Below are 12,993 nucleotides of genomic sequence, written 5' to 3' on the forward strand. Positions count from 1 at the left end.
TTTGATACAAGTATGTATACATGTATACAAATGTCTGACTGCTAACGTTCTTATGTATCATCAAAATACATTGTCTTCAATTTGCTCTGAAATATGCCAAGATCTGCGATAGATTACAACAGAAAGCGCAGAATGGAGTTAATCAACAAGAGACAAACATTACATTTACAGATAAATTGTTACCATGGATATTACACATCATTTGAAAAAAACTAACAGATATTGTAAAAGAAATAAAAAAGTAATATCTTTAGCAGTTTTGAAATCAAATCATCACTAAAACAATTCTGATTGGGGTACTTTCCATTGTAAATTCAACCACATTTTTTTCAAAAGTATTTTTGAATCAATCTTTGCCAGTGCCACAAACAAAACTTACAAAAAGTATTGACTAACTTAAACATTAAAGAATGAAAATTACAATGAGAGAAATTTACACTGGGATTTTCCTTAGAAAATGCATTTTTGGTTATAAGTAATACACTACACATGTATTTCAACGGGTGTGAGCAAAACACTTTCTTCTGGATCTATAAGTCATTATATTCAAACCAACCATCTTAAAGGTAGAAAAAAAAGAAATTCTGTCTGTAGGAAAAAGTCTGCCTATATACATATAAGCAACTGTGGCATTTACCCTTAATGGACATTTTGGTTCCAAAACAAGTACAATACCCATTAATATGTAACTCTAATTTAAAATTAAGTCGAAAAGATATTTTTATATACGTAAACAATAATATATATTGTCAGCATATCAATGGCACTATGTGAGGGGTTTGTATACTTTTGCTGTTATCTGTTGTATTTCAACACTTATTTCAAAATAAAATATTTTTTTTACAATTTTATCTCTGTGTGTTTCATACCGGACTATAAATTATATATATTTTCATTTAAGATGCCATAAATGCCATCATTGCAGCCTATGTAGAGCTGTCTGGAGTATGCCAGATTCTGTAAAAAATTATTACTACAAAGTACATGGGAAAGCTGAGTCAATATTTGCTGCCATTTTGCAAACAAAATGACATAAAAACTATGCTGGTAATTGAATTCTTTGTTGGATAATGAAAAAAAAACAACAAAGAAATGCTGAGAATGATAAATGTAAAGCATGTCAACCCTTAATTTTCTTGAGTATAAGTTTGTTGTTTTTTTTTGTAATAAAATTGGTGATTCAAGAGCGGATGTAAATCTGATTTAGCACTAACTGCTATAGGCTTATTCCTGAATATAAAAAAAACTCAAAGGATTTTTTTTCAATTTCACACTATACAACATACACACAAAATAATTTTGTTATTTGTTAATGACTTGCATGTAGAAACATTCAACATACCAAAAATGTGCAAGACTTAACGGAAGTTAGTTTGAGATAGAAGGACCACGTGAGTAACATGCCAATTTCATTTGATATCAGTTCATCTGTGACATTGCTTTGGATTGTGTTAAGGGCCAGGGCACAATTAATTTATTTTTTTAGTAAATAATTCATAAGACAAAAGAGAGTCTGCAGTATTGATACTAGACGCTCACGAGCAACATGTCTAGTCCGCCCTTTGACCCCTTACTGTGACCTTGGCCTTTAAGATAGAGTCAGTCTCACTGAGTTTAATATTAATGCCACATATAAACAAGATTCCTCAATGCATGTCATGTTATGGGCCGGACAAGATCTGACATGACTTTTGACCTCCAGTCGAGACCTGGACTACCTGGAGTTTAGGCATGATACTCCGTCTCATTGAGGTTAACATTCATGCCAAATATAAACAAGACTGTTCCATGCATGTCAAGGTTATGGTCCGGACAAACAAAACCGGATGGATGTACGGACGCACATACAACTAACAGCCATTTGAACAACTATGTCTTCGCTTCCGCAAGTGTGCTCAATAAAAACCAACCCTAAGTTTTAAAAAGAAAGTATTTGTACTAAGCAGACACTTCTCATATTTTTCATTATTCAAAAACTAAAGAATTACAATCAAACCTGTCTTAAGCAGTCAGTCAAGGAATCAACAGAATCTGGCTGCTTGCGGCAGCAGTGGCTGCTTAAGTCAAGTTGATAGCTATTCAAAAAAGTCAATTAGGGAAATTAGCTGACTGGCTGCTTCAGGCAAGTGACTACCTGATACAGGTTTGCACTAGGGCAGGTTATACTGTATCCCAAAAATTATGTTGCCATAGAGTAAGCAACTAAACCATGTTTAATAATAGCTTTTTTACAAACTTGTAAGTCAGGGTGCCTATATAGAGTCACTGATACACTTAGTGAGTTGCAGTAGGAACATAAACTTCTAATCTGGTCCTAGTTTCTTGGTCACAGTCAGGCGGGTTAGTGATTTTGAACTTTGACCTCACCGCATGGCCATAAATGTCCTCAATTAAAAGTTCAACAAGTTCTGTTGGTGGAGTATCAAATTTACATGTTCTAGCTTCAGAATTCACTTCATGTTTGTAAATCAGTTTGTCTATGTAAACTATATACTGAAACTGCGGAACACTTCCTGAAGATATTTCCCAACTAACTTCTTCTGAAGTAACTGATGACAGGTACACACAGATGGGCAAAACATCTGGCTTTGCGGGCATCTCTCTGGTCAGCATTCCGCCATTGACTGCACTAGCTGATTGCATAGTCTGTCCACCTGAATGCAAATAGAATGCATCATGCAACACTCCCGAATCATAATTGTTTTCAAATAGTTTACATCTCATTTCACCGACCATACTAAATACAGCTTTGTTAAACGGCATCCATTTTCCATTTAGTCCATGTTTGTAGCCATTTTTGTAGTGTACACAGCGCTTTTGGTCCCCAGTGCCCACCCAATACTCAAGAAAACTGCATGACATAGTTTCAAAGAATGTTGCAGTGACGGGAAATTCTAATGACACGATATGTGTCCATTCCAAGGTCATTTGGTGCTTTACCCAGAATCCATAGCATGTGTTTTCGCCATCGTCCCAACGTCTGATAACGACTGTGTACCAGCTATCCGATTCCCATCCTAGAGTGAAGTTCCACGTCTTCAAGCCTTGCCCTTCTCCTCCAAATGGTTCATAGATTGTTCCTGGCCCCTATTAAAACAGGAAATCATAGAAAAATAGCTGCAAACTATTATACATGTATAAACTGTTAAGTACAAACGAGGATTAGAAACTAAAGACACGGGTTGTACTACCCCTTTAAAGTTCAACTGCTGAAGAAAAAGCCAGGCGCCATTCTATGCTAAAACTTATTTCAGTCTGTTGGTATGATTTCTTTTTAACACTTTTCAACGGCACTGCAGTTATGTAATGGCAGTCAGTTGACCAAATACCAGTGTTCCTGAATTCTGTATCTATATTAACATCAAAACTCACCCTTTACTAAATCAGAGGTGGATGACAAATGATTTAGGCACAGTGTCTTCTGTAAACAATGAGGAACAAAATGCCTTACCTGAGGATTTATCCTCACCATCTCTCTTAGTTTCCTACCAATTTTACATCCTCAGCTAACCCGGCAGACTGGCTATTAGTCAGGTAAGAATGCCCTTTTTGTATACTTTTTCACATAACAGACAATTTGAGGATTTTCTTCTACTTAAAGTAGCTCTGCACATATAGAATTTGTTTCCAAAGCAATATGATGTGCTTAGAAAGTGCAGCTAGCAATACAATAGGGTTTTGAGTTTGAAATTTAGCAAACAAATTATTTCAAGCAAGTATTCTTAATGGTTGTAAATGGGAAGCTTTGAACACAGCTTCACATATAGTAAATATTCTACAATGTAGATTGTTCTTACAATTGTAAATTAACAAATTAACTATCATTTTGTCAACTAAAGTTCACCTGTACATGTGCTTATTGTTAGAACAAAAGAAGAAGTAGTCCAATGGTAACATTATCTGACTACGAAACCAGGGGTTATGGTTTCAAGCTAAAAAACTACTAAAGATTAGATAGCTACAAGCACTCCAATGAAACAAAAGGATAAATTGTCACCAGCACTAAAGAGCCGAAAGCTACATATACTGGGCCATCAAATTTTATAAAAATTGAAGGCTATTATTTTTTGTTGTGTTAAATGTCACAATGACACAATTACCTAGTGTCATAGCATAGCATTTGATGTGCTCCTTCATGCACTAATTTGGGAAGCTATGTGTAACTACGAATTTTCCTACAGAGATATGGGGCAAGTTATTCTTCATCAATGACGTTAACCAAACCGAGCTACGAAAGTACAATGTATAACCACTCTACTAAGGAAGTCACAACGGTTAACCACTCCACTAAGAATATCAAAAGATCAATCACTTTAATAAGAATCTCAAAAGATTAACCACCTTACTATGAATGTCACAAGATTAACTACCCTATTACGACAGTCACAAAATTAACCACACCACAACGAAATTCACATGGTCAAACACCCTACCAAGAAGGTCCCAAATATGACCACACCACGAAGAAAATTACAAGATTAATCATCCTACTAAAAAGGTCACAAAGTTAACCACAACACTAAGAAAGTTACAAGGTTAACAACTCAAGTAAGAATGTCACAAGATTGAAACCTCTACTAAGAATGTCACAAGATTAACTACGCCACTAAGAAATTAACAACTTTAATAATGCCACCAAGAAGATTATCCAAACTACTGGGAACTGGAATTTGAGCGAAGTATTTAAAATTTATTTTGTCAAAATCCATCAAGTAACACGAAAATTACAAGTAAAATGTTACATGAACCGAGCGTGTACGATACCGAAAATACACGAAGGCTAGCCGTCCGGTAGCTATTATATGATTACCACCTTCACAGGAGTACCATCTGAAGATGTCTCAAGATTCATACTCCAACATATTATCACAATTTTACAACCATCTTCATTATACTTATAAATCTTAACAGGTACAGATATGTTGCAGGGACATATTTAGTGGAACGGGATTCGGGTACGATACCCCAGCTCTCTAGGCCTACTATAAAGCACAAGTACACGTGAATACTTTCTTCGTGTGTAGAACAGGTACTTGGCCTCTAGTTGAGTGTGGGACACTTTGGCGCATCTGAGATATCCCAGTTACCGCTACCAAGTTTTGAACTACAGACCTTCGCATTGACAGTCCAGCTTGGTATCACTTAACAACTGAGCCACATTAATCCACTAATCTAAGTATACCTGAATGCACTAACATTCTGTGTATTATCATAACATGCAGTAATAATACCATGTAAGCGTAATACAGGTATTTTTATACTAAAGGATATTATATAATAATAATTATTTGAAACAACGTAGATTTACAATACCTAGCGTTGAACAAAATAACATCACATTATCCTGTTGACAGAAAGAGCAAATACACACTGCACATAAGGAGAGTAACTCCTGTGACGTACAAATCTGATACACTGATAAATGTTCACTAACGCTACATGTTGCAAGATCCATTAAAGACATGGGTTATATACTGAATTCTTCCAAAAAAAAACTGACAACCAGAAGCAATCATTTGCACTTATAAGTACCGATGTGAAATTATTTTCTATAGTAGCCTGGAAGAGCACCTACAGGGGATTTCCCTCACCTCCGAAAGGTGGATCAGTCGCAATATGTCTTGTATTGTGTCGATGTGACTGTAAGCCCAACAAAAAAAGGTATACAGTTTACTTTCGTATGACAGAAAAAGAAAAAATGGCAAGAGCGCGTGTACTAGGTTAAATTCCAGCCAGGGTGTTACAGAATATAGTCATATTTGTACAAAGCCTCTTGAAATTTAAGGTAATTGTTTAACTTATCACGTTTTAGTAAAATGACTGCCAATAATACTTTTTACATACAAATGTATTCAAAATCATCAGAGTTCACGGACAGTCTATAAATGTTATCAGCCGAGTTCCACGACAGTACTGGCGGGCGTTTTCGACGGTCATATTTTTCACCTATACCTGTTTAATGGCTAATATATTTGGTGTTTTTTTTTCAGAAAGAACGAAGAATCCGGAAATTTCACACAGGTGCTCCAAAAGGACACCTCTGTTATTCCAGATGATAACAGTTTTCACACATTGTTCATAAACAAAGAAATTTGAACAAAACTTTGAATTTTTGTTCTACTTCTCAAACTGAAGAAATTGTCAGGGAATTTCTAGAAACAAAACGATCGTTTTCAGCCTAGAAGTTGTAAATGCAAGCCATGTCTATTCTTTATCAAAACTGTCATGTTGATTTGCAAGAATTGGCTTCATATCAATAGAAATAAATGAAAAAAAATCCTACCTATTTACAGCGGGGTTACTTTTCCAGCGGATTTTATTTTGTTCAGCGGGCGTCAGCATAGCTGGTTATTCACTTTAACTAAGAATGTAAACCACAAAATGAGCAACACCAGAAAGAAATTCACAAGAACCACTCCACTTAAAAGGTGTTAAGGTTACAAACTTCACTAAGAAAGTAAAAAAATTAACCTTACTACAAAGAAAGTCACAAGAACTGCTTTACTAAATGTGTCCAAAGACTTACTACTCTACTAAAAAGTCACAAAATTAACAGCAAGCACGCAGAAAGACGCAGGGTTAAACACTCCACTAAAATGTCACAATATTAAGGAAACTACGAGATAAAGCACTCCACTATGAAAGTCTCATAGTTTAGCATTCCACTAGGAAAGTCGCACGATTAACCGCTCTACTAAGAAAGTCAAAAAAAAAAAAAAAAAAAAAAAAAACTCCACTAAGAAAGTTTCAAGATTAACTGTTTCACTAAGAAGATTAACCACCCTAAAAAGAAAGTTACAAGAAGAAACAAGAAATAACAAAAAATAACCATAATAAAACCATAACTTTTAAGTCAATGTTTTCAAATACATATGCTTAAATATGCAAAATATGAAAACTATACCATATAATAATGATATGTACAAGGGACTTTTAAAATACAGACGTTACGTCCAGCCCACTATTCTTTAGGCAATGTCAAAACTGTCCTGGATTAATTGGTCTCGCCTTAAGATAATAAAATAAAGCTCTAAAATATAGAACCTTTTTTCTGTCATACTTCTCACACGTAAATCAAACATGAAATAGTTCCACATTGAAGTGAGTACTATTATACTTACAACATATATAGGTTTTATTTTCTTATCCGTACCCACAGGATCCCACAGTGAGAAGATGTAATTACGCCCCTTTGGATGGTCCTGTATCCCACAATACCCTCCTCCATTCATCCCGGCATTCCATTGCAGACAACAATAGTAGGTGTATTTCGTGAGCCCGAACTTGGGTACATAAACATCTTGCGTGAGAATATCTCCTCGCTCTCCGTCATTGTACCGTAAATAAAGGGATGGGGCTGCCATTGTTTCCCTAAAATATGACAAAGATCACACGTACTGTAAAACCGTAATATTTATTTGGGACTATTTTTTGTGGATTGATTTGGTTGAGTTTAACACTTATTAAAATTAAAACCAAATGATATATATGTCCCTAAAAAGCCATTTTAGCCAAAACTTCAAAATTTTGTGATCACAAAATTAAATGTAACACAGTATAAGGACTTCAAGGGAATCAAGTAACAGGAAAGACGGGAAACTGTCAATAAACAATCTGTTTTTAGTTTCTAACATTCATATTTCTGATCAATTTTGTACCATTTTGTTTCAGGGCATGCAGTAATGTAAACTGTTTTCCGTTAGGGAGGCTTTAATCCAATGGTTTGGGTAAGGCTATTTTACTTTCAGCATTTTTGAAGACCAAAAAGGCTCTTAAGGACGCTCGCTACAGTTTCGTAATTTTTTTCTCAATAATAGATTTTGATGAAATGTTTTTTTATTAAAAGGTCATGTTATGATGTATTGAAAAAAGAAGTAAAGATACTAGGTCACCAGCTTTGTTTCAACTTAATTTGCCCCTAGATATGGTGCTATTTTTAACATTTTTCAAAAATTATATAAGGCCTAAATTAAAATTATGTTTGTTTGACCTTTACCGACCCAGTATTTTTACAACAACAACAACAACAACATTTTATTAGCAAACATCGACAAGAACTTGCCTTTGGCTAATGAACAGAAAAAGAAAATACTGATACAATAGATATGTAATCATACATGACATGTTATGAATATGTTGATAGTAAGTATATAATAGCATGTACATATAGCGGCAGCATGAACAGAAAAAGGTAATATTACCTATAAATAATTATTAAGTACATAATTACACCTCTGCATTTCTGATACTATATGCTTCTTTAAGGTATTTACAAATATTCAAAATAGTTTTCCTTTTATTTGAACTCATCAGACAGTTAAATAAATTGACATTTGGCCACGAAATGCGTGGCAAAAATTTGGTACGGATATTAGAATATTTTTGACAAGTCATTAAGAAGTGATATTCCGACTCAACAACATTTTACATAATAATCTAGTTTTGTCATACTATGAACAATACCACTCCACTCTTGTTTAAACTGATCTCTTAGTCTGCATTTCAATACATCAAAAGTGATGTTCTCTTGAAAGTTATGCCACAAGTAGCCGTATCCGAGACCATCAATAAGAAATTTAACATTTTTTGCCCAAAAAGTACATCTTTCATTATATAATTCTTCGTACTGAAGTTGAAAAATCTTATACATAAGCGATCCTGTATCATTCCTTATTTTCATCCAATAATTTAATACTCTCTCTTTACATAAAACAGATATAGGGTATCTTCCAAGTTCTCCTAAAACGGCCATATTTGGGGTAGATGCTTTAACTCCATGAATCTTTTTACAGAACTTCACTTGAATTCTATCTAGAACATCTGTGTTATAAATGCCAAAAACTTCTGCACAGTATAATAAAATCGGCTCAACCATTCTGTCAAAAAGTAAAAGTTTAGTTTTAACGTCAAATTTTATTCTGGAGAAAATAGAATATAAGCTATTTACCGCCTTTAATGCTTGTTCTGCTAAGGATTTCATTGCCTCTAGCATTGACCCATTGTATTTAAAATTAACTCCAAGGTAACAAAATGTTTCAACAATTTCTAATTTCTCGTTATCAATGTACCAGTTATGATCAATGGCTGTTTTCTTTTTCTAAAAACACAAATTTTTGTTTTATTAACATTTATCTTTAATCCCCATTTAATGGAATACATATATAAGCTATCTAACTGTGCCTGGAGGCTTTGCGCACTAGTGGTAAACACGACCATGTCGTCCGCAAATAATAACATATAGATATTTAAATAATTTAAGTCAGTTTCTGTCAGTGAATTAAAATCGAGATTGGTAGTAACATCATTTACGAACAATATAAAAAGTATGGGCGAGAGTGGTTCCCCTTGTTTTAAACCAAGTGAGACATCGAAAAAATCAGACAATTTTGCATGTATCTTAACACAAGCTGAAACTCTTTCATATATGGCTTTTAACATATTCACCATTTTGCTACTAACACCAGTATCAAATAATTTATACCACAATGCATCTCGAACTATTGTATCGAAAGCCTTTTCATAGTCGATAAAGGCACAATAAAGAGATTTATTCTCTGACAACATTTTTTGAATTAAACTATGCAATATAAACACACAGTCAACCGTACTTCTATTAGTACGAAATCCAAATTGCATATCGTTTACAGTGGGTAGGTAGGTAGGTAAATAATTTTATTATATTTAGTTTTTTTTAAATGTTTGTTGTCTCAGTAATAAGGTCTATTATTAATACCTATTGCTTCTGGATAATCTCTGTAGATGCTCTGTTAAATGTATGCTTGTAATATATAAACCCTTAGCCTTTGCACACACAATATGGGCACAGACCTAATTAGCACATAAGGCAAACTTCACCAAAGTTTTGAGTATCTTTCATGTCTATACGTTTTCTTTATATATATATATCAAAAGTCTTTTCATGATTGTTTTCACTACATCTGCGCTTAGAAGTACAAAAAAATATAGCGTGAAAATACGCGATATTTGGCATCGAAACACACTATTGAATTACAGCTTTAAATATTTTCAACAAGTGTTTGATGCTTAATTCAATAGATAATAACTTTTTATGAGTTTTTAAAACTATCTAGCCTGTAATATTTCAACACATTTCCGTTCTTGTCAAATTCTTGAAATTCGAAAACTGAGATTTTCTCACTTCAAACAAATGCATTTCAAAATGATCTCTGATTTAAGACATTTTGAAATCAACAATTAAGTCAGTTTATAATATATTTTCACAGATAATTAAATTAGCGGTAATTATAGACTGCAATCTATGTTTTCGTCAGGAAAACGTGCCGTACAAATCAAGGAAGTAAAAAAAAATTCACACCTCGCCTGTCTATTGCCGTAATACTCCCACTGTTGTGAAAGCAGTATTATGTACAAGCAAATTTCAAATATATTTATTTATTTATTTATGTCTCATTCATTTACAAACATATAAAATTACATACAGACTAAAACAATTGTAAATGACCGTTCTAAATAGAACTATAAGAGACAATATACATACTCACATTTAAAAACATACCATATAACTTATAAATTCATATTAACTTAATTAAGAATTAAAATATAAAATCATGTGTACTATATTCAATATCATTTATGAATAAAATTCCTCTGGTATGACACTAAATAAAAGTTGACAATGACCAAGTAACTACATGAATACATCTATGGATGCTGTATCACTACCCGAATGCATGAAAGTTGAGTAACTGACCGAGTGAGTACATGAATGTACGGATGTTGAGGTAAGTAGCCGAGTGGGTACATAAATACATATGAAGATGATGAGTAGATGACCAAATGAGTACATGAGTGTAAGGATGTTGAGTGAGTACATGAATGCACAAATGCTGAGTAACTAATCAAGTGAGTACATGAAAGTACAGATGTCGAGTGAGTACATGAATGCACATGTGCTGAGTAACTGACCAAGTGAGTACATAAATGTACGGATGTTTAGGTAGGTGACCGAGTGGGTACATGAGTACATGTACAGATATTGAGTAGGTGACCGAATGACTACACGAGTGTGTGGATGTTGAGTGAGTACGTGAATGCACTAATGTTGAGTACCTGACCAAGTAAGTACATAAATGTACAGATGCTGAATGAGTGCCAGAGTGGGTACATAAATATATGTACGGATGTTGAGTAAGTGTGTGTATGTGTGTGTGTATTCGGGTTAAACGTCTTTTTCAACAATTTTAAGTGACTAAAAGAGTACATGAGTGTACGAATGTTAAGTGACCAAGCGAGTACACGAGTGTACCGATGTAGAGTAAATAACCGAGTAAGTATATAATACCTGTATAAATGTTGAGTATAAATAAATATCTCTGATTTAAGACATTTTTAAATCAACAATTAAGTCAGTTTATAATATATTTTCACAGATAATTAAATTAGCGGTAATTATAGACTGCAATCTATGTTTTCGTCAGGAAAACGTGCCGTACAAATCAAGGAAGTAAAAAAAAATTCACACCTCGCCTGTCTATTGCCGTAATACTCCCACTGTTGTGAAAGCAGTATTATGTACAAGCAAATTTCAAATATAACACATAGTAGACAAATAATATTCTCATGTACACTACGTTTCCTTTGTAAGCAATCATATTTGTTCTTAAATTTCCTTTCCACAGCAGACATTTTTCTTTCACTGTATTTTTGTAATCTCCACCACATAGTTGCTCTTCATAATAACTGCATCGATAGTATAAATAATCACAGTCTAGCCCCTACCGTATTTTCCAAAAGTGTTAGGACTAGTTATTTTCACTTTCTAAAGACTTATTTCCCGAAAAATGATTATTTTGTAAAGTGTCCGAAAAATATGGACACAATAGTCATAATCCACCCAGTGTTGAAAGCAAAATAAAAAGCGTAAACGATTATCGGTAATTATTCTGTTGACAAACTTAGTCATTGTCCTTGTTTTCATCATCAATTAACACCCCCCTCAAAGAGCTAAAAGAAGTGTGTCGGTATCATGGCATCTGAAGTGGAGATCAAAGCGGTATAGTTGCCCGAGATTGTCATGGAATTACGTCATGTTTTCGCGCCATGTGACACATCACTGTTTGATCGTACCGCCTCGGTTCTTTAAATTAATCAATAAACAAGAGCTGTCTCCATAGGATGACATATGCCCCCGATGGCACTTTGAATGAGTAGTTATGGCCGATGTTAGAGTTTAGGACCTTTGACCTACGGAGCTGGGTCTTGCGCGCGACACGTCGTCTTACTGTGTCACACATTCATGCGTAGTTATTTTAAAATCCATGCATGAATGACAAAGATATGGACCGGACATGCCTATCAATGCACTATCATGAAAAATGACCTTTAACGTCTAAGTGTGACCTTGACCTTTGAGCTCTGGACCTGGGTCTTGCGCACGACACGTCGTCTTACTGTGGTACACATTCATGCCAAGTTATTTGAAAATCCATCCATCGATGACAAAGATATGGACCGGACACGCCCATCAATGCACTATCCTTTAACGTCTAAGTGTGACCTTGACCTTTGAGCTACGGACCTGGGTCTTGCGCGCGACACGTCGTCTTACTGTGGTACACATTCATGCCAAGTTATTTGAAAATCCATCCATGGTTGACAAAGATATGGACCGGACACGCCCATCAATGCACTATCCTTTAACGTCTAAGTGTGACCTTGACCTTTGAGCTACGGACCTGGGTCCTGCGCGCGACACGTCGTCTTACTGTGGTACACATTCATGCCAAGTTATTTGAAAATCCATCCATCGATGACAAAGATATGGACCGGACACGCCCATCAATGCACTATCCTTTAATGTCGAAGTGTGACCTTGACCTTTGAGCTACGGACCTGGGTCTTGCGCGCGACATGTCGTCTTACTGTGGTACACATTCATGCCAAGTTATTTGAAAATCCATCCATCGATGACAAAGATATGGACCGGACACGAAAATTGCGGACAGACTGACA

At 34.8% G+C, this 12,993-nt stretch overlaps 1 protein-coding gene across 1 annotated transcript in view; it reads right to left on the minus strand.

Annotated features, from left to right (window-relative positions):
- Window positions 1-912: 912 nt before the first annotated feature.
- Window positions 913-12,993, minus strand: part of LOC123561763 (uncharacterized) — a 37,061-nt gene continuing 24,980 nt past the window's right edge. The window contains exons 2-3 of the mRNA XM_045354364.2: window positions 7,122-7,371; window positions 913-3,087 (exon numbers count right to left, since the gene is read on the minus strand). Coding sequence (XP_045210299.2) covers window positions 2,275-3,087; window positions 7,122-7,364 — 1,056 coding nt within the window. The 5' untranslated portion in view covers window positions 7,365-7,371 and the 3' untranslated portion in view covers window positions 913-2,274. The remainder of the gene's footprint in view (window positions 3,088-7,121; window positions 7,372-12,993) is intronic.

This window comes from Mercenaria mercenaria, chromosome 10, assembly GCF_021730395.1.
Source record: "Mercenaria mercenaria strain notata chromosome 10, MADL_Memer_1, whole genome shotgun sequence".
NCBI lineage: Eukaryota > Metazoa > Mollusca > Bivalvia > Venerida > Veneridae > Mercenaria > Mercenaria mercenaria.